Source organism: Protopterus annectens, chromosome 6.part0 (genome assembly GCF_019279795.1).
Source record: "Protopterus annectens isolate FY-2018-M chromosome 6.part0, PAN1.0, whole genome shotgun sequence".
Lineage (NCBI taxonomy): Eukaryota > Metazoa > Chordata > Ceratodontiformes > Protopteridae > Protopterus > Protopterus annectens.
Genome location: NC_056737.1, coordinates 370,918,543 through 370,941,131, shown reverse-complemented (window position 1 = coordinate 370,941,131; position 22,589 = coordinate 370,918,543). Strand labels below are relative to the sequence as shown.

At 40.5% G+C, this 22,589-nt stretch overlaps 1 protein-coding gene across 2 annotated transcripts in view; it reads left to right on the top strand.

Moving 5' to 3' along the window:
- LOC122804322 (pleckstrin homology domain-containing family H member 1-like) overlaps positions 1–22,589 on the top strand; it is a 1,703,720-nt gene that overhangs the window by 1,336,249 nt on the left and 344,882 nt on the right. For both annotated transcript variants that reach the window (XM_044074112.1, XM_044074113.1), the window contains 2 exons: positions 2,520–2,697; positions 13,007–13,162. In XM_044074112.1, the coding sequence (XP_043930047.1) occupies positions 2,520–2,697; positions 13,007–13,162 (334 nt within the window). The remainder of the gene's footprint in view (positions 1–2,519; positions 2,698–13,006; positions 13,163–22,589) is intronic.

The following is a 22,589-nucleotide window of genomic DNA, read 5'->3' as shown; positions in this document are numbered from 1 at the left end:
AAGAGAGGTGAAGAAGAGAGTACAGGCAGGATGGAGTGGGTGGAGAAGAGTGTCAGGAGTGATTTGTGACAGACCAGCTATGTTATATGGGTTGGAGACAGTGGAGGTGTTTGAGCTGGATGTGGCAGAATTAAAGATGTTAAGATTTGCACTGGGTGTGTGTGGTGGGATGGATTTAGGAAATAAAAGTATATTAGAGTCAGCCCAGGTTGGAAGGTTTGGAGACAAAGCCAGAGAGGCACGATTACATTGGTTTGGACATGTGCTGAGGAGGGATGCTGAGTATATTGGGAAAAAGATGCTAAGGATGAAGCTACCAGTAACAGGAAAAGAGGAAGGCCTAAGATAAGGTTTAGTGATGTGGTGAGAGAGGACATGCAGATGGTTGGTGTGACAGAGCAAGATGCAGAGGACAGGAAGAAATGGAAAAAGGTGATATGCTGTGGCGACCCTTAACGGGAATCAGCCGAAAGAAGATGATGATATGATATTTGCAACAAAAAGCTCAAACAGCTCTGTCCAGCCTGTGAATGAAACGGTGAATGTTAACAAAACATTTGGGTGCATGGTAAGGGGATTATCTTTAGAAGTAGGCAAGTGTCTCATTCCCTAAATATCATTATTAAGGCACCAGTTGGAATAACGTGCTGAATTCTGCAACCTATACATAAAATAAGGATGATGTACCATTGCAGAGGTTCACTGTGCAAAGATGTGTTTGTGGAACTAGAGGATATTATTTTGAAGGGCTTTTTACTGTTGATAGAACACTTAAGTACTTCCTTTGCTAACCTTCTTGATTTACTTTTCTGAAAATCTCATGTTCTTATCCTCAAAGGGACACACATCTCCTTTCGCCATTTCATCATATCCTCACACTTGGGTTATGAGGCATATGCACCCCGTTTAGTTTCTATTTGTCTTATTACTGACAAGATCAAGACTCTACAAAATTTGCGATGTTAAGAAAATCCCCCACATTTGGCACACAAAATGCAGAGATCCTTAAAGTTGACTGTGTATGATAGAGAACAGTACAACCCCTATATGTAACTCTATATTGCCTGGGATTAGAGCACTTGCTACTATTTTAGATATGCAATGGCAATCTTCAGTGCCTGCAGTTTAGATGAAATGGAATCCCTGCAAGGTTGACAATAGAGAGGCTAATTCAGTGCTCCCATAAATTAAAATGAAAGGCAAAAGCTAAGGGAACCAGTACATAAGTTAAAGGCTGCCTTGCCTGTTTTCTCTTCAAAGATAAATCTAGCTAGAAGTTTCCTCTCTGTTCTTACCTGTGAAGTTTATGGGGCTCAGTAGGAAAGTTCCTTCCAAGCAGCTGTTCTTGGGACCAAGACATAGGGTTCTGCCACTGACTCCTTTTATTTCTCTAAGGTAGCTGCAATGACATGCAGATAAGGAGCAGACTATTACATCTGAGACAAGTTTTATGGTGTGAAATTTGGTCTGGGTTCAGATCTCTTCACATTCTGTACTGAGGTACTTCTGGCCATCATACATCCATTTTAGACCCTCTCTTTTCTCATTCCACAATGCAGGACTTATAAAACCTGATTTAAACTCAGTGAACATATAAACAAATTTGTCCTAGAAACCTCACCTTTTGAAAGTCTAAATGTTTTGCAGTTATATTAACTGCTTGCCCATCCATTTTCTTTAAAGCCTTTCATGTGCGTCCCAAAATATTTAATGCATCACTATAAATTCCACACTGAATTCTGCCCCCTCCCCCAACAAGCATGAATGCACACGTTGTGTACCTGGTACTAGAATCTCCAGCACCATTTTTTTCTTACATTAAAAAGAAAAGTATAATGTTAATGTCATAATAATGTGGATATTTTATGATGGGTGTTGTATCCACATTTGTTGATTGTTTTTATTAAACGTGAAATTATGTGCCTCCATATAATCTGTTGTCCTTATGTTATCATTTCATTGTTTGTATTTTTGTTTGCATTTAGTCATTTTATGTTGTGGATTTTTTTTCTTGCTGGGCCTCTCCTGAAAACACACACTGCCTAGTTAGAGTTTCCTTGTCATAACATATTAATAAGTAAGTAAATGTGAGCCTGTCTGTATATTCATCCGTCATCTGTGTAGCTTTTTGGCTGGAGCAGAAAAACAATATTCTAACCTCCTCACTTGGGTGCTTTATTTGGCTTCAGTCAGTCATGTGCTTATTATGCCTGATGGAAATAGGTCTTCTTCCTGAAGGGAATGCAGTCAGACTGCTTTCAAACTCCCCACCCTTTAGAATGGTAGGGATGCCTGAGGAGAGTAATACTAAGTGATTCTGAACCAGCAAAAATATTTCAAGAATAATGTGAACTACATTTCTGAGAATTTCAGAAATCAATAGTTCAGCAAAATCCAGTTTGCTCCACTTCAGCTGAAGAAGTTCTTAGTTATTTTTTATATATTTTGTAAAATGTCCTCTTTCTTGCTTAAAATTTGCATTTCTTTTGTACAGTTACCTTTAATTGTTTTTGTGTTAGGCTTGAAATTGGAAAGTATGCCATCTATTGCCAGCAGCTTGTAGAACGTACCTTACAGAATGGTGACCGTGAAGCCAAACCATCAAGACTTGAGATCATCTCTATATTACTGCGGAATCCCTATCACCATTCCCTGCCTTTTAGCATTCCTGTGCATTTCCTGAATGGAACTTATCAGGTAAGCTGACATATCCTGCACTAGGCATCATGAATTCATGACAGTCTCCTGTGGTTTGATTCTTTGTCTAGTGATTTGTACTCCTACTCAGTAAGATTGCCTATTCTATCTACTTCATGTACCAGAACATATGCAGAAAATTCCCATTACTAACACTGACGTTCTGGTAATACATAAAGCGAGCTTGATATGCAAAAGGGGATGTCATGGTGCCATACAGTTTTTGATCTTTCACTTGTTTTGTCTTCCTACACAAGGTGCCATGGATTCATGACAGTCTCCCATTGTTTGATTCTTAGTCTAATGATTTGTACTCCTACTCCATAAGAGTGCCCTACTCCATAAGAGTGCCTATTCTGTCTACTTCATGTACCAGAACATATACATAAAATTCCTATTGCTAACACTGACATTCTGGTAATGCATAAAGAGAATTTGATATCCAAAAGGTCATGTCATTATGCCACATGATTCCTGATCTTTCGATTGCTTTGTCTTTTATTTGGCAAAATGATCGAAATCTAGTGACATGGGGACATATATACTTTTCTAAGTACATTTTTTTCTTTTTAATTCAGTGTGTTGGTTGAAAACAAAATTCTAAAAGTTGTATTACAAAAAAACAATGTTTATTGTGTGATGTTTTGCCACACTCCCCAGTGCCCTGGTGCAGGGGACTTTACTCCCTTGTACACCCACAACTTATATAATCACCTCTGGTGTCACTAATAGTGGTAGTAAGGATAAAGTTATCCTCCTTGTACTGATCAGTTTTGAATGAATTACAGTTTAACATACATACTGACCGAAAATCACAGATGTTCTTTATGTTTCACTTTTGCAGTCTTGACAGTTGGGATTTCCTGCCGTGAAAGCCCTCGGCTGGCCCGACTACCAGACAAACTTATTTTGCCTTCCAGGCTGGTGGATGCCTTGAATGACATCAGTATACTCGGGTGTAAAGGGAGCCAGCCTGTGTCATCACTTCAGTCTTTTCTTGCCACTGGAGCCCAAAGCAGATTTTAAGTGTGTCAGTTGGTCTGCAGCAGAGATGTTGTCGTCGGAAAGATAAGTACCCTGATGGGGAACTCCTTTCTTTCTTCTTTGACTCATATCAGATACTTACTAATTGTCTCTGCTGTGGTAAACAAATTCCACACAGAGATGTCCATGCACTTTGTGCAACTTGCTTAGGCCCATACCACAACATCCCTATCATTTCTGTGCTTAGTTTAACACTAGAAATATTAGGCGCAGAGCAGAGTTTTTAGCTTGGTTCCTGAGGCAGGAATCTGTGCAATCACGTACTATGGCATCCACCGGTTTTCCTAAGCTCAATAAATCTAAGCGCAAGATAAAAGTCAAAAGCCTAGGTCCATGGATGGCACTCACTCACCACCTTGACTCACTTACTAGACTTGGGATTGTCGAGGAAGGTGAGGTGCTTTTGCAGCCTGCCCTCTTCGACTTTTGATTCAGTGACCCAGGCCTCTGTTGAGACTCATTTAGAGTCAGACATGCCTTCGATCCCTTTGACTTCTACAACTCGTAGCTTCAGCTCTTCAGTTAGGTCCAAGACCACCTAGCAGGCCATGGTTTCCTATGAGCCACTGCTAACCAGTGACTCTTTATGGCCTAGGGACACTCCGGTGCATCTACAATCGAAAGAGCAGGTGCCAGGGCATCAGATGCTCCCAGGCCTAAGACCAAACCTACACCAAAGAAAGGCATTGTAGCAGGGTCTTTGCCTTGGCCTATGGGATCCCAGTTTCAGGGACACCAACAGTACTTGATCAGATTAGCTGAAGACCTCATTAACATTGTAAGGTTCAGACAGACTTCAGGGGATATCACCTCAGGGGAAAAGAAAAAGAGACACCCACCCTGAATTCCTCCTTGACCCACTGCTTTCAGAAGAAGAGTCTGATTTGGAGGACTCTGCATCTGAGGAAGGCCCCGCCTGCACCTCTTATGAGGAATCTGATTCAGAAGAAATTCTCCCTTCTGCATCTCCTTCTGAAGACCTCCTCTTTGGAGAGTCTCTTCATGCTGTGAGGCAACATTTTCAGTGGGAAGTAGAAGAATACCCACAAGCCAAAAAGAGAGTCAGGGAGTTCTTAGACCTCCCTGAGCACAACTGCCTAGCAATACCATCTGTCGTGGAAGTAATGTTTTTCAGGATGCTTCCTTAAATCCTGACTCTCTCCCTCCTGCACTCAGAAAGCTTTACTGGTTTTACAGGATCCAGGACTTTCATAAATATCTGTTTAAAAACCCTTTTGCTGACCTTGAAGTGTTCTCAATGGGTCTATGACCAGTACCTCAAGGAACCCTTTACCAACTGACAAAGAAAGTAGGGCTCTTGATAGATTTGGAAAGAAAATAAACATTTGGCTACCCTTACTACGAGGGCCATCATTTGTCACTTTCATATAATCAAATACCAGCAAACCATTCTTGAGCAACTAAAACAAAAGATGTCTGTTCTAGAGGATAAAAACCTCTCAAAGGAGCTTTTAGATCTGTGCCATTCCAGTTTTCAAGTGGAAAAACACTCCCTTCACTTCTAGTATGATGCCTTGGAAGCCTCCTGCAGGGCAGCTGTCACTGGCACAGTTATCAGGAGACACGCTTGGCTTAGGGAGCAATCCCCTCCCTGACCAGGTAAAAGCTAATCGCCTGGATGCCCCTTTACAAAGAATGCCGTTTTGGGCCTAAAGCTGAATCAGTCCTCAAAAAGATGGAGGACAAGACAAAATCTGTGCAAACAGTAAAGGACTTTCTATAAGTGCAATTCCCCAGGTTTAGCGGGAATTTTCTTGCCAATCATTGGTCTTTTTCCAAACTAGGAACAAACAGAGAAAGCCTCAGAGAGACAGAACTCCCAGGCATAGACCACAGCAACAAAGATCTAGGCAGTGGACCTCAGACTCTCACTAACAAGGGAGTTCTTAGGATACTTGCCCCAGCCAGAATGCAGTTATGACTCTCCGCTTCTATCCCCCTCCCCAACCCAACCCGAAAGCCAGGAGGAAGGATGTCCTTTTCCTATCAAAACTGGACCCATATTACCCCAGATTAATGGGTTCTAAATATTATTGCCCATGGTTACAAGCTCACTTTCAAAGAGCCCTTAAAATTCTCAGGAGACCCAGATGTACCCAAGGATCAAATAATTCAGGCTGTAGAACAAATTCAAATTTTGTGTTCCCAGGGAGCAGTGGAACCAGTTCCAGAAGACCAAAAATGGAAAGGATTTAACTCAAGACTCTTCATGGGACCCAGAAAAGAAGGGTCTTGGCATTCCACTCTGGAACTGTCCAGGTTAAATCTTTTTCTCAGTGTATCAAAATTCAAAATGTTGACCCTGCAGAAACTACTCCATATGTTAGCCCGTTGGGCATTCATGGGGTCATTAGACCTAAAAGATGCCTGCCTTTACATGCCCATCTCAAAGTCGCACAGAAGCATTCTTCACTTCAGAGCAAGGTCCAGTCATTATCAGTTTTCAGCTCTACCCTTTGGACAGTCTACTGCACCAAGGGTTTTCACAAAGTTCCTAGCTCCTGCCGTTGCTTACAGCAGGACCAAAGGGATCCAGATTTACCACTACCTGGACTATTGCCTAATACAGGCCTCAAACCTGTCACAGGTTCTCAAAGACCTGAAATTTACACAGGACTTCCTAACCTCCTTGGGGTTCACTCTAAACCTAAAGAAGTCTATCACTGTGAAATCTAAACAGATGGTTTTCTTAGGGGCACTCCTGGACTTTTCCCTCCAAAAGGCCTTCCTCCCCCTCTGCACGGTCACCTTTCTGACAAGCTACTTCCAGAGCCTACAGTGCAAACAGTGCATGACAGCCAGAGAATTCCTCAGAGCTCTGGGATACATGGCATCCTGTGTGCTCATGGTGCCACTAGCCAGGCTACAGATGAGGAAGCTTCAGTGGTATCTAAAGAATGTGTGGTGTCAGAGCACTCAGCCCCTGGACAACAAAGATACACCTGATACCTTGCCTCAAACAAGAGCTCACATGGTGGGTACAGGCGTACACCCAGAGTCGAGGCTTGCCCTTAAAATTCTCTCCTCAAGGTCAAATCCTCACCACATACACCTCAGACATTGCATGGGGAGCCCATACTTAACATTTCCAAACCCACAGTTTGTGGTATTCCCAGACCAAGAATAGGCACATAAATTGGAAAGAACTCATGGCAGTTCTAAAAGGCTTACTGGCCTTTAAAGAGAATGGATACTAAGGGTGCTGGTAGTACAGACAGACAAAAGCAGAGTCATGTAGTACATAAACAGACAAGGAGACACACGCTCCTACGCCCTGTGCCATCTAGCCATGCAAGTCTAGGAGACAGCACACTCCATGGGACTGCACCTCCTAGCGCAATATCTGCCAGGGGTACAAAATACCCTTACTGATCACCTCAGCAGGACCTTGATAAACCCCCATGAGTGGCATCTACACCAGGATATTTTCCTCATAACTCAAAAATGAGGAGCCCCAAAGGTGGACCTCTTTGCCAGTGAGGACAATGCTCAACTGATTGAAAAAGAACAGGAGTGACTGCAAGCTGCTTGACTGGTGCCAGGATATGAGAAGCTACAAGTGCCAGAAGGACTATTAAGCCAGGTGAACATAAGCACACCCTAGTGGTGGCCTATGTGGGAGTGAATGACCTGAGGGACTCCACGGAGAGGGACATGCAAAGAGAAATGATAGGACTTATTATGCATGTGTTAGATGCAGGAAAGATGCTGGTCTTTAGTGTCTTGCCCTCACCAAAAAATGATGCCTAGGTATCAAGAAAATTAGATTTAACAATTGGCTATATAATTGGCATCACTCTAAGACAGCAAAATGCATCAGTCTGGGATGGGATGAAATGATAGAAAATGACTTCCAAATTTGTCAGGGATGGCTTAAATCTCTCATACCAAGGTTTCCACATACTGTCTAAAGTCTATGCTGCCTCATAGTACATTTTTTAGTCACTTCCGGTACTGGACATTCATAGACTCATACACAAGACTCTGACAACATCCTGGTGGGCTCTACTCAATCCTACAAGTCTAAATAGAAAGATGCCAGAACTTGAAGCTGTACTGCAACTCAAAAAACATTTGAATTTGATTAGTTCAAGGCATGGCTTTAGTGCAATGACAACTTTAGATTGCTAGCTTTAGATCCCTAGCAGTGTACCCTAAAGATCATGAAAATTAAAATAGCACCACTGAGGCATTAAATATCAAACACAATGTCTTCTTGCTAGGGGACTTCAATTACCCAAACATTGATTGACGTACTTACACGTCTAAAAATAGCTATGCTCAGTATTTCCTAGACTTTGTTAATACCTATGTAATACAACAAATTGTAAAACTGTCAGCTAGAGTTCTTACATCCTTTACCTGGAACTTATCAACCTTGCCCCACCTGTACCACATCTCACGTCTCCTCATTCCTGGTTAAATGTGACCACAAGTTGTTTGTTTTCTCTGTCATGCCTAGTTGCACTACCCCATCAACAAATGAGGTCATCTTTAGAGAAACATACAGGGCAAATCTTGTTCAGCTTGTAGAATTCATATGCAAACTTTCCAATAATCCCTTACAAGTAGATCCAGCCTAGAGGGCTACCACATTCACCACTGCATTTTGCAAACAGTTAAACAGCTACATGGAAAAGTTAGTACCCATCCACCCAAATGTAATGGCAAATTCAGAAATAAACCTCAGTGGTAGAACTTCAGATAAATAAATTGTATAATTAAAGAAGGATCAAATTGCAAAAGTTTCAATCCCTCTGTCTTGACAACACTGAAACACAGCAGCTAGGAACTTAAGAACACTATTAGCAAATGTAAAGCAAAATGTGAGCATAAGGTCTCCAAAAAAAAAGGAAACTGAAAATCTTTCTTCAGCTCTGTCAGAAAATTAAAGTGTAATGTCTAACAATGCACTGAACTTATTCATAGTAATATCACATACACACTGAACCCAAGGATATAGTCAATATATTAGCATAGAAATATAGTGCTAACTTTACTCCACCTACCCACATTGTTACCCAAGTGTCCCTGAAAGTATAGTTTCCCCTGAAATTACACTGGAACAAGTCTTAGTATCCTGTCAAAGGTTAAAAATATTGCTTCAGTGGGACCAGACAACATAACAAGCCGCTTTCTCATTAATGCCAAGTATGTACTGTCTGACCCTGCACCTAAACTATTCAACCACTATGACTCCCGTACAGACTCGAGTATTTATGGACAAGTCAGCCTCTCCAGCTTTGTACGCAAAGCCATGCCTAGCAGAGCTCAGTTGTGCAAACAGGCAATATAACTAAGCTAGACACTACCCAGTTTGGTTTTGTGAAGTGCAGTTCCTGCCGTCTAGAAGCTAATAAGCTGTGGCCAGTGGTCAGTCTGTGCACACTACATATCTTGATCTGGCCATATTCCCACAGTAGAAGAATTGTAAAATTAGACAAACTTAATGTAAATGTTTTTTGTCTGAATGCTGAGTGTTTTGGAATGTTGTACCTGCCATACGTACGGAGCTTGCTTTGTTGACAGTTCCTGAAACTTAATGTAAACTCTTAAGCTGCCTTTGGATTGCAAATTAGCTATCCAATAGATCCCAGAATGTGAAAGTTGCTGGGACACTTTCTGAATGTAAATTTTAATGAGAGGGATCCTTGCTATGCCTTTGACTATTTACCATTTATTTTGCATAAATCCATGTAAATGTCCCAGAAGTGTGGTTGACTAAGTTTGTTGATTACTGCAAGGCGGGTAGTGTTATCTGCTAATCCACTAATACTAATCAGTTCTGCACCTCTAGCAGGGTTGGAATATGCACATACCTGGTGTACTGAAAATGGTCTAAACTTAAATACAAAAAAGTGCAGCATAGTAGCATTCAGCAAAACTTGTTTCCACTGCTTAAATAGTACTCCTCTTCAGGCAGAAACATTCGTAGGAGACCTGGGCACTTATGTGGACACCTCTCTCTCATTCAGTCATCATGTTTTCATCATAGTCAGAAAGTGTCTATCTGGCCCAGTTAATTATCAAGGTAATATCTTCAAAAGCCTAAGAAGTCATTCTGCCCCTGTATTCTTCCTTTTCTGACCCATCATCAAATAAAATGCTTCCTTTGGTATGTACACATCCAAGCATATCACTCTACTGGGAAGGTCACAGAGGTTCCTAATAGAGAAAATAAAGGTCTTGAATCCTTCAACTATCCAAAAAGATTAGACTATCTCTTCTTGTACTTCACCTACCAGCTACTCTGAGATGACACTTGTCTAGCTTTTTGAGCCATAAAAGACACAATCCTATTTCACCTGTTTCTTCTCAAAACCACTGCATCTACAAATAACTGCACTAGTAACCTAAATCTTCACCAAAATATAAACAAGACTCACTTTAAGGCTAGGTTCCTAATGCAGTTTATTGCTAGACTGAGAATTAAATTGCCACTACAGGTCAAACAAAGTAGCACTTTGGCTACCATTAAGGCTAGTCTTGACAACTGGAAGGGAAGACACAAATTTACACCAGGCTTATCATATAAGGCCCTGCTAAATTTGGGAAGTAAGCAGTATTTAGTGCTTGACAAGAGTGGCAAGAACTCTTAAGCTTGTCTACCTAAAGATGTATTAGGCCAGGCATCTTATGGTCCCCATGATCGCTCACCTAGTATTATTCCTATGTTCCCCTAAGATAGATAGTGTATGTGCATGTGTGTGTGTGTGTGGGGGGTTGTGTATGTGTGTGTGAGTGTGTGTGTGTTTATGTCAGGTGATGTGATCACCTTCTTTCCTTTCGGGAGATAAGCTGTGGGTCCTTAACATATTCAACCATGTATTGTCTTTATCAGTAAAGGCAGTTGCTTTAAACATGTTTGTTTAACTCTTTCATAGCTTTTCATCCAAGAATCTTCTCATGAAGGCTAAACAATAGCCATCACATACTCTTCGGATTGTATTCACTTGTTCTTGCCATCATATTGTCTGAAATGTGGTTCCCTATTTATCTCCTTGAGGTACTTAAATTCTAGTTGCATCCTCCTTTTTATCCATTAACCTCAACATTATCCAGACTAAGTTCACATGTTCTTTTTTTATTTGGAATTTGGTGTAGATTATGATTTGTTTTAGAACTACATTTTATTCTGTTCCCATCAATGATCATGTACTTATTCTTACTCTAATGATGTTGTCAACTGTTGATTACATTGTAAACTGCTTTGATCCCTATGAATGTACTTTTTTGAGGATATTTTTCCAACTGCAGATTACTTTTCAATTGCTACTTTTTAAAATGTTATTACTGCTTAAATTAAGTGACTGTTATATTTTGACTACTGCTTTTAAGTTTTTATTACTGTCCTAATTTTTTACTGTATGGAGCTTTTCTCCCCAGGCCTCTTCTGAAAATGGATAACCAGCTGTCCAGTCTGATTAACCTGGTAAACAAATGTTAAATAAATAATTATCTCTACCCACTGACCATTGGCACCATCCTGCCCAAAATCAATCCTTTCATTCCCTCAAACTACCAGTTTCATAGCACAACAGGGACAAGAGATGGTCAGCAGTGAGCCATGATCCTATGCAGATGTGCATATATGTTAACCCCAGGCATTTGTGTGCTTCCACAAACACACATCAAACCCTCAGCTGTAGCACAAGCACTGCTTAAAAAATCTTAAGTCTTTTCTTGTGCTACCTCCTAGTTTCCATCAGGATACACTGTAAGGTTGCCATCACCACCTCCCTTCCCTCATGGCACTGGTTGCCCATTGTCTTCTCTCCTAGCTAACTCGACTCATGCTAGGACCACTGGCTAATTCAGGTTAGCATGCAGGTGGCAAGTGATGCAGTTTCTACTTTTTTTGTCTTTTTTCTGTCCTCTGAAATGAACTTATTTATTCCTTTTGGAAAGGGAGGTTTCAAAACTACACACAGTACAATGAGGGATTTCACCCTTAGTCTGTTTATGATTTCTGCTGTTGCTACTTCATCTATAATACAGAAATAACCCCCAAAAAAGTCCTTTTTGTTTTGCTGTACTCACATATAGGGACTTTGTTTACCATTCTCTCTGTGTTTTCCTGTTTTACTGTTAACACATGCCTTCTATTGTAGTCTTCAGGAGAGCAGCCTTTTTCCTTTTAAGCCTTTTGCACACATGGTTACTGTTTAAAAAGGCTGAACTAAACCAAGACCCTTGTAGAACCCAACCAGAAGTAATCTTTAGAATGGATTTTTTTCCTTTACTATTACCTTGTCATCCAGCAGCCAACATTTTACCAACTTGGGTCATTTCCTATACTTTGAAAAGTAAAATGCAGTTCTTTCTGCAAAAGGACAAATTTTGAAAATTACTTTTAAATGACTAAAGTATTTTTACAAGATGGATCCCTCATACCTCTGTACCCCCCTGCACCAGTATATATGCTCTGAAGATTGTATCTGCAGTCCTCAGAATTACAGCATATATCCATCAGATTCATCTGATTAACATCCCCACTGTGAATGCATGTTGCTTTGGGTCTGCTAGACTCTATACAGTTTCTTAATTCAAACAGCATACAAGTTTCAACACCTCTCAATCATTTACCTCAGTATCCCCCCACAAAAAACAGGGATACAGGGATATTTCCAGGTCATATGACTGAAATTGTATTTAAATGGGGTTGGTTATTATGGTTAATCAGTTCTAATAAAGTTCTGTTTAATTTTTATGGAACAAAAGTGCTTGACTGATTTAACTGATTTTATTATTTTCTTTTTATGAGTTTACATTAAAATTTTAGTGGTAATTTTGGGCTAGATTTGGTTCTTGGTGGAGCACTACAGGATTTGGTTAAATACTTTAAAAATATCCCTGTTCGCATAGAAATTTGACAATATAAGGAGAATTCAGTTATGCTTTTTCTGTAAATTTAGTATTTTAACTTTACTTGCTGGCATGAGTGACTTTAATTCCCATTGTTTCATAACAGATTTTGTAAGGAGAAAGAGTAAAAATTCTAGTGCAGATATTCAGGAGCAACAACACAGATATCCCTGAAAATTATGGACATCTGAGAGAAATTCAAGTTTGCATTAATGACTATGAAACCTTGTTTTTGCTAATGTGACATGCATGTTGAGCTTCCAGAAAACACATCATTCAATGTTCTAACTTATAAAATATATGTTTAAGTTAACAGAACTGAGTGTTGTGCAAAGGAATAAGCACATGTACAAATTTGTTCTTTTGCTCTTGTTTTCAGGTTGCTGGATTTGATGGCTCCACCACAGTTGATGAATTTTTACATACCCTCAACCAAGAAACTGGCATGAGAAAGTCCTATGTCTCGGGGTTTGCTTTGTTCACTGATGATCCTTCTGGAAAGGATTGTGAGCACTGCCTGCAGGGATCAGTTAAGGTAAGCATCTTGTGTAAAGTTGTGCAGAAAATTGGGAAGGCCAGGATGCTGAGTTTTCTTGTAAGCTGGTTATCAAAGCTAAAATTTGTCTGGCAGTTGGCGTAGATGATTAAGGAGCTGTTAATGAGTTGTTTCCTGTGGTCCAATGGTAAAAGGTTAGATTCCCGCAGCCCCCATTGCTCAACTGTGAGACTCTGAGCAAGTCACTTAACTAGATACCACTCCTGTGTTGAGTCTGAAAAAGGTCCATGGAGACCAATGCACTACCCTGGAAAACAAATGCAAATAAAATAAAATATTTAAGTCTGCATCTCCAAAGATACATTCACATAGGTTAGTTGACAATGTTGTCCTTGCATTGGATGGGGTAGATCTGTGATTTAAAAGCTGGTTGATCATTATCTATGAAAATAAGATAGTTTGACTTTTTCCATTAAGCTAAGTTTGTCATGCTTTGACTTAATTGAGTAATAAGAACTGCTGGTTTACAGTTAAGACCTACTGGTTTGCAGTCTTTTATCTGCTGGTCTGCAATTCATACTCTTGTCAATTGTAAAATGGTTTGCAATTGCAGCTTTTACAAATTTTATTTCTGATTTGTACTCTATGTACAGCATTTGGAAAGGTAGTCAAGACATATTGAGGCCTATTAGTTTTTGTCCCTTTTACGTTTTAAAATGAAGTCGACTTAACATTTTAGTTTTATTTCTTTAATCTTTCAAGTAGTGAAGCAACCTTTATTGTACATTTTTAATGTAGGGATACTGTTACATGTTTGTGTGTAGATCTGTGTATGCAGAAGAACACAGTCACATTTTTAGTTTCACTTAACTATTTTTTGATATGAGGTTTAAACAAAAAAAAGCTGTGTGTGTGTGCGTGTGTGTATGTGTGTGTGTGTGTGTGTGTGTGTGTGTGTGTGTGTGTGTGTGTGTGTGTGTGTGTGAGTGTGTGTGTGTGTGTGTGTGAGTGTGAGTGTGTGTGTGTGTGTGTGTGTGTGTGTGTGTGTGTGTGTGTGCACGCGCTCTCCTTAGTTAACTGTTGCAATAATAAATCTTTGAAACCACCTTCCCCCACCATCCTGCAGATGCACTTCCATCTGATGTACTATAAAGATTCTTATGCTGGCGCCATCTTTAGTTATTTTTGCCATTGGAGTCCAGTGCTACTATATGTTTCAGTACATCAGTTGGTCCTGAAGCTAGAGGATTTCAGATAAATACCCCACGAGGAAAGTTTCTGTATTTTTCCTTTTTTTAACTTTATTAACTACATTCATTATACTGTACTCATGTGCAGTCCTAATGAATGGTGCACCATAAGTCATTAGTGGCTGGCTGCTTCATTTCCTACTATGTACCTGTCCCCCTTCATGGTTTCCCCCTCCTCCCTCCTGTGTGCTTTTCATTCAAGTTGTATTCTAATAGCTCTTTTCATTGCTTCTTCATTTTCCTCTCCTTTCCTCATTTTTCTCTGTTTTTGTCATCGTTTCCCCCGTGTCTGTGAACCTCTTGTGTAATTCCTGCTCTCGTGCTGTTTTTATCCCATTCAGCTTTTGCTTATTGATGGTTTTAAGTTCTGTGCTCAGCAGTCTAATGTTCATTTCTCTTTCTTTGCAGATGCTGTCCTCTTTCTTTATGCCGTGTATAGAATTGCCAAGAATGCTCTGCTTCCTTTTGAAATGTCTCCCCAAATGTTGTGTACCTACTTCCAGATGACTTGTGCACACCCACATTTCCAAGAACATGTATATCATTCCTGCCTCTTCCTTGTGACTCATCCAGCATCTGTTTTCTTCCTTTCTGCCTTCCTGTACCAGATGTCACTTATATGGTGTTCTTAGGCTTTGTTCTCCTACTCCATGCACTTAGTGCATGTGCGTCACTGTCTAAATTGACTTCTTTAAGTATCCTGAAACTCCCATCTGTCCTTTCTCCTTTTCATAGGTAAGTACTAGGCTAGCTGCCTTTGGGCCATTTTAAGCTTAATCCAAAAGCAAACTGAGGACATCACATGGCTGAGATATAAAACATTATGAACTTTAATAACAGATAAGTGCTTTTGTGCCATTTTTAAGCTTAGCCAATTTCCCTTTTTCTGTTTGAAGTAACCCATCCCATTTGGTTATAGATTGTTCTTACCCATCCCGTGGTCCATACAAATATATAATAACTGTGATCATGCCGGAGATAATTTGAGGGGCCCCATGCATGGTGTAAAGCATTTAGGATCTGTCTCTGTCCATTAGTAGTACAGGGGGGCAGTCCTGGAGTACATTTTCTGTTTCTCATCCATAGATCTAAGTTGCTCTTGAAAATAGACAGGGATGAACTTTGTTTCATGTGAATGGAAGCCAATTCCACAGCAATGATTTCCTATGTTCATAGGTTCATAGTTTATTACTAAGCTAACTGCCCTTGCGAGACATTTTAAGCCTAGTCAATTATCCCTTGTGAGACTCAAACCCTGCACCTTGAGTTTGTAAGGCAAACACCTTAGCCATTAAGCCACCCTGTGAGATATACCTGTCCCTCCAAGCCTTTCTGTTGATGTTGCAGAATAGGTTTAGATCCCTAGGCTGAGTATTTCTGATGCCATTTGATTTGCTGATGTGCATTAAATCCACCAGTAATTGGTCAGATGATGCCTTGTATGCCAGATACACAGGTCACCTCTTGGCAGTTTGTGGGATACTAAGTATAGTGACAGGACCTTTGAGTTGGTCCATGTAAGACATGTAGTTTAGGCCTTGTATCCTTTTAGTAAGGTACCTCTGTGGGTGTTCCAGTTGTTGCATGTGTCTGGATAGATACATGCCCAAAGAGGCATTATATTCAATGATTGGCCTGATGAGGGCTGAGTAAAGGTGGACAATAACACCCCTAGATCTCGACACAATCCCTTTGTTTATAAGCTGTGCAATACACAAGGACTTTGTTAAAGCTATAGGCACATGTTGGTCAAAAGTTGGTTACTGTCCACATACATTCACAAATGTCAAACAACAGGGTCAACTCTGGGGGGGGGGTGTTGTCAATATGGTAGTTGCCTGGGGTAGATGACTTCCCAAAGCATACAATAATGCATTTTTTGGCATTTAGTTTCAGACCATGATTTTGACACTAGCTGTTTATTTGAGACAGACCATTGGCTAAGTCATTTGGAGATTCATTGACTGCTCCTAGCTTGCAGTCATCTGCAAGCTTAGTCAGCCAGAGACCTTTGGTATTAGATTTTACTTCAGAAAAGTCGATGCTAAACAGGCTAGATCCCAGCATAGAACCCTTGGGGACTCCATTGGTGACTGGTCTCTTTAACTTCCCTATTTTGGTTATCTGCATCCTAGCTGTGAGTCATTTGGCAATCTAACAGGTAAAATAGGGCTTTATTTACATTTTGTTTAGCTTTTCTACTATGTATGAGTGGTGGTGTAGGTTTCCCCTGTCTATAGCTGGATAGTTTAGATCACCTAGGAAAATGGTATTTAGTTTAATACTGAGTGATTCTACTTTCTGTAAGCATTGTGGCTGTCTTTTTATAGAAATAGTTCTATAATTAGCTAATTTATTTGTAGTACTGGACCTTTCTGATGGTTATTTGGGCATAAAAAAGTTCTAATGTATCATATGGGGTTATAAAGATTAATTTGTTCATAGATAATTCTGCCAAACTGAAATCTAAACCAATGCACAGATGCACAGACAGTTAATTACAGATTATATGGAAGCAAAACAGTCACTATGTAAAACTAATTGGAGTGAGGTGTTCAGTGGAAAAACTGCAGATGAAATGTGGAAAGTTTTGAAAGAGAAATGGTTTGAGTGCAAAAAATCAAAAAAAAAAAAACGTTTAATATCAAGATCTAGGCATACATTATCAAGGGAATATATTTTCATAAGAACAAGATGTCTGATTATGGTGAGAGACAAAAAATATAAGAAATGGAAGACTGTTCAAACTACAACTTTGAAAACTGAAATAAACAAACTGGGCAAACAGATTAAGCATAGTGTGAGACAAGATCAAGAAAAATTTGAAGAAAAGTTATGTGAAGATATTGAGCATATTTGGAAACCTTTTTATAGGCACACAAGATGTGGAAGGAGTAAAGATACACAAATTGATAAACTGCGTGCAGAATTTATTCTCAGACACAACAGATACATTTACAAAATCTTATGCAAAACAGTTTGGCTCCACAAAAGGGGTGATAAGTTGTCCTAGTGACATCCAGGTCACCCCAGAACTGTGCACACTGGATCCAAAGCAAGCACAAGGAGGAGATGGAATTAGTAATAATGACCTGAGAACATTTCAGCAAGAACTTACGGTACTATTATGCCTGTTATTCACTAGGTCATATAAATATGGGGAGATTCCTCAAGATTGGAGACATGAGTTTATTAAACCTGTCTTTATGGGAAAGGGGAGTAGGACAAACCCAGAGTCATATAGACCCTTAAGTCTGCTTTCATGTTGTGGAAAAATAGTGGAGAAGGTAATATTGGACAAGTTATTGTCAGAACTGGATAGGTTCATAGGTTGGTACTAGGCTATTGGCCCTAGGGTCTATACAAGCCTAGCCATAACAATTCCCTAGCTATTTCTTCCCACACTATTTACTTCCTTAGAGCCCTGTCTAGCAGGGCGATTGATGTGCTCCCCGGGGTAAATTTCCTATCTCCCATCCAGTCGTCACCAAGGAGGCGCTCTGCTTGACATGTATGGGCAGTCTGTTCCAGAGTATGGGGGGTCTCTGGGTCAGGAACCTATCCCTCCATTATGTTTTGTTCATTGTGATGACCAGGTTTAGATCCCTGGAGCATGTGGCTCTGATGGATTGGGATTCCTTTAAGTGTAGCATGTCCAACAGCTCTGGATTTCCCATGGCCTATGTTAAGCAGAGATCGCCTCTGAGTAGACGATATGTGACAGAGTATAGCTGGAATATTTTAGTCGGTTAGCATAGGGCATCTGCTTTAGGCCTGTGATTTTTTTTTTAGTGAGGTGTTTCTGTGGCCTTTCCAGTTGTTGCAGATGTCTTGTGAGGTACATACCAAATGGGGCATTGCACTCTATGATGGGTCTAATGAGGGATGAATACAGTGGGACAATAACCTCCTTTATTCTGGATGAAAAGCCAGAAAAAAAAGAAAGTTTGAGACTTGAAACCATATATCAGCATTCATATGTTGAAAACAGATCTGTTACCACCTGTAACATGATGTTATATAACAATATAATAACAGCTATGAATAAAAAATGTTGCTGCAATGTAATTTATATAGATTTAACTTCAGCATTTGTCAGGGTCATACACAAAATACTGATCAATAAATTAGTACAATTAGGTATTAATGTGCTCTTGATAAGATGGATAGCTGCATGGCTTACAAATAGGACATGGCAAGTATCATACAGCAACTGGACAGGTGAAATCCTTAGTTACAGTCAGGGTGTCCCACAGGCTCTGTCCTAGGCCCTTACTTGTTTAGATTCCATCTTTCAGACCTTTTTCATCTGAGGTGTTCTACTCTCTATATGCAGACGACCTGAAGTTGGGTAAACTGATTACATGTGGTACATATATGGCATGTCTGCAAAATAACATGACTAAATTGACCATTTGTGCACAGGAAAATAATATGCTGATAAGTACAGCAAAAACTAAACATATGGAATTTGGGAGACATAAATTGAAAGGTGAATATTTAATAAAGCACACAGTGATTGAAACTGTAGACTCATTTAAAGACTTGGGTATATGGGCAGATTCAGCTAATAGTTTTTCTAATCATATCACCCAGTTGGTTAATGATAGTTACAGAACTGTAGGTTGTATAAAAATATTTATAAAGTCTAGGAAATCAAAACTGATGAAGTCAGTGTTTGTTAGTTATAACACTATGGAAACCCTATAAGAAAACAAGCATGAGTAAACTGGAAAGAGTACAGCAGAAGTATACCAAGGCCGTCCATGGATGTGAAAATTTAAGTTAGGTGGATGAGTTTAAATACTTGGGGTCAATAGTTCAGAGTAACAGTGAGTGTGGAAGAGAGGTGAAGAAGAGAGTACAGGCAGGATGGGAGTGGGTGGAGAAGAGGTCAGGAGTGATTTGTGACAGACGAGTACCAGTAAGAGTGAAAGGGAAGGTCTACAAGAGGGTAGTGAGACCAGCTATGTTATATGGGTTGGAGACAGTGGCATTGACAAAAAGGCAGGAGTTTGAGCTGGATGTGGCAGAGTTAAAGATGTTAAGATTTCCACTGGGTGTGACGAGGGTGGACAGAATTAGGAATAAGTATATTAGAGGGTCAGTCCAGGTTGGAAGGTTTGGAGACAAAGCCAGAGAGGCAAGATTACGTTGGTTTGGACATGTGCTGAGGAGGGATGCTGAGTATATTGGGAAAAAGTTGCTAAGGATGATGCTACCAGGTAACAGGAAAAGAGGAAGGCCTAAGATTAGGTTTATGGATGTGGTGAGAGAGGACATGCAGGTAGTTGATGTGACAGAGCAAGATGCAGAGAACAGAAAGAAATGGAAACAGGTGATCCGCTGTGGCTACCCCAAACGGGAACAGCCGAAAGAAGATGGTGAGGATGATGAAAGACTAAAATTTCTGAACTTGTACAGTGTTTCTTACAGATTTCTAAGAGGAGATCTTATTCAAGTATATAGGGCATTTAGAGACATCTACCTCTGGGAATGTTTGGAGTTATCAAAAAGTGCCAGAGAATCATCAGCCAACCTATGTAGAAAATTATGTAGGAATAAGAAGTATATAAACTGGTTCTCTGACAGAGTAGCTGATACATGGAGCAGACTACCAAATTACATTAAAGCAAGTACTAGTTTAGATATTTTTAAGAACAGCATGGGCACTTATTGTGGGAACAAGTGTTTTGGTATACTGGCAAGCTAAAATGCCCGTGCATGAAATATTTGTATGTATGTATGTATGCATGTGCTTTTACCAGCCTTGATGCGAGTCTCTTTTGGATGTAGATTAATACACCTCCACCTTTTTTCCCTTCCAGCGCAGTAGCTGGTATAAATGTGTGGAAGGTGTTATAGCCCTGCACAGCCAGAGTGCTCTCTGCTGTATTAAACTATGTCTCAGTCACTGCACAGACATCGATGTCTTCCAGGGAGGAAAGAGCTTGTAAGGAGTAGAGTTTCTTGTTCAGGCTCCTACAATTGATCATTAACATATTCATATTTTCCTTTGCTTGTTTTGTTATGTTGGTAGGTTTATCAGGCTGCCTTTGCCTAAAAAAGGCACTTTGGGGGTAGACAATGTCTTTGTCAATAATCGATACCATGAAGGGGACAGATTCAGACCATCCCTTATGACAGCATGATGTTCTTCGTGTTTCACTGTTGCAGTCATCACACTTGGGTTATCCTGCCAGGGGTAGTCCTTAGTCAGCCCGAATACCAGAGGCTTAGTATTCCTACCAGAGGCTTAGTATTTCTGTGTCGGTTGCTGTCGCTCCAGGACTGACGTCAGATTGTCAGTGATATAAAATCAGGCAGCCGACATGCCATTACATCAGTCTTTCTTGCCGAGGAGCCCGAAGCAGAAGCAGTTTGCATGAGTGCCAGTCGGCCGCTACCTGAGTTTTTCGTTTCTGAAATTGAAGTTGAAGTCTTCTAAAGCTAAGTACCCTGTTGGGTATCCTTTTTTCTTGCTCTAACCGATGTCAGAAAAGGTTAACATTTGTCTCACCTGTGGAAAGCAAATACCACACCGAGATTTCCATTCTTACTGCATCACCTGTTTAAGCCCAGACCACGACGTCCGTCATTGTCAGTTTTGTGCTTTGTTCAACTCCAGAACTATACGTCATCAAGCCCTTATTGTAGCTAAATACTTTTGCTCGCGATCTCCGTATTCCAAAATGGCTTCGGTAAGCCATCTGACTACCGATGTTCTGAAAAAATGTAAGGATAAAGACAGATACAGACCGCACAGGTCCAAAACTGCCAATGGCGCTTCCGTTAAGCTAGTTGCCAGTTCACCGGTACTCAGTGAGGCGCTTTCGCAGCCCCTGATGCCCCCACAGGCTGCTACGGAGACCCGTTCGGAGTCCAGTATCCCTCAATACTCTTCTTTGATTAAGGATCTTGCGGATGTCTCTACTGTGGATGGGTCCAGTGCTGCTGAGCAGGCACCGGCTTCTGAGGAAGTTCTTCCCACTACCGATATTCCACACAAACCGATAACTTCTTTCATGTCTTCACTTCTTTCTAAAACTACCAAGTTTCTAAGGCCCAGGGTACGAACTACGCCTAAAAACCAACGTCCCAAACTAAAGCACCTGCTTCCATGCCTCAATCCCAAATGCTTAAAATGGCAGAAGACCTTACCATGCTTATTAGGGAAAGCCAGTCTACCCCTTCTACAAGAAAAAGAGACTTGTCGCCAGCAGTTTTATCTGACCAGGAGTCCAATGACTCTGAGGTTTCAGAATATGAAGACATGCCCTTGTTTGCTTATGAGGATTCAGATGAAGAGGAATCCATTCCCTCTGCTTCTCCTCCAGAGGATTTTTCTTTTGATGAAACCCTACATACTTTGATAGAACATTTCCATTGGGAATGTCAGGATTATCCTCAGTCCAAAAAGAGACTCAGGGAATTCTTAGATCTTCCACAGCACAAACCTCTGGCCATTCCTCCTGTCCTGGATATTGTGGATGATGTTTTTATGGAATCTATTTTGACTCCTGACACCTTCCCGCCTGCTCCCAGGAAACCTGACAGGTGCTATAAAGTCCCTGACTCTCACAAATTTATATTCAAAAATCCTACTGCTGACCCTGAGGTTATTTCTCAAGGGCCTAAAGGAATTAAAACAACTTCTGCTAAGAATCCCACCCCCTCAGATAGGGATTCCCGAGCCTTAGACAGATGGGGTAAAAAAGTATACACCTCTGCAACGCTTGCTATTAGAGCACTAAATTGTCAGTTCCATATGCTAAAATTTCAACAACATACCGTAAAACTCATCAAACAAAAAAATGCCAAATTTTCCTGCTTGTGCAGAAAATAAAGAATTACAAGAGTTAATGCATTCTGTAAGTCACGTAAATAAGCACACCTTACAATGTGGTTTTGACGCCCTAGAAGCATCTTGCAGTTTAGCATTCACTGGTTCTGTACTTAGAAGGCATGCTTTGCTTAAGGAATAGCCCTTGCCAGACCATGTCAAATCCAAATTATTGGACGCATAATTTGCACAAAGACAACTTATTTGGCACCAAGGCAAAGGAGGTCTTAAAAAAGATGGAAGAAAAAGCTAAGTCTATGCAGACAGTTGAGGACTTCCTGCAGGACCAGCCATCCCGGTTCAGTAGGCATTGCCCCTCCAAGCACTGGTCCTTTCCTGCCCCCTCCAGGTCAGCTCAACCCAGACCCTGGGG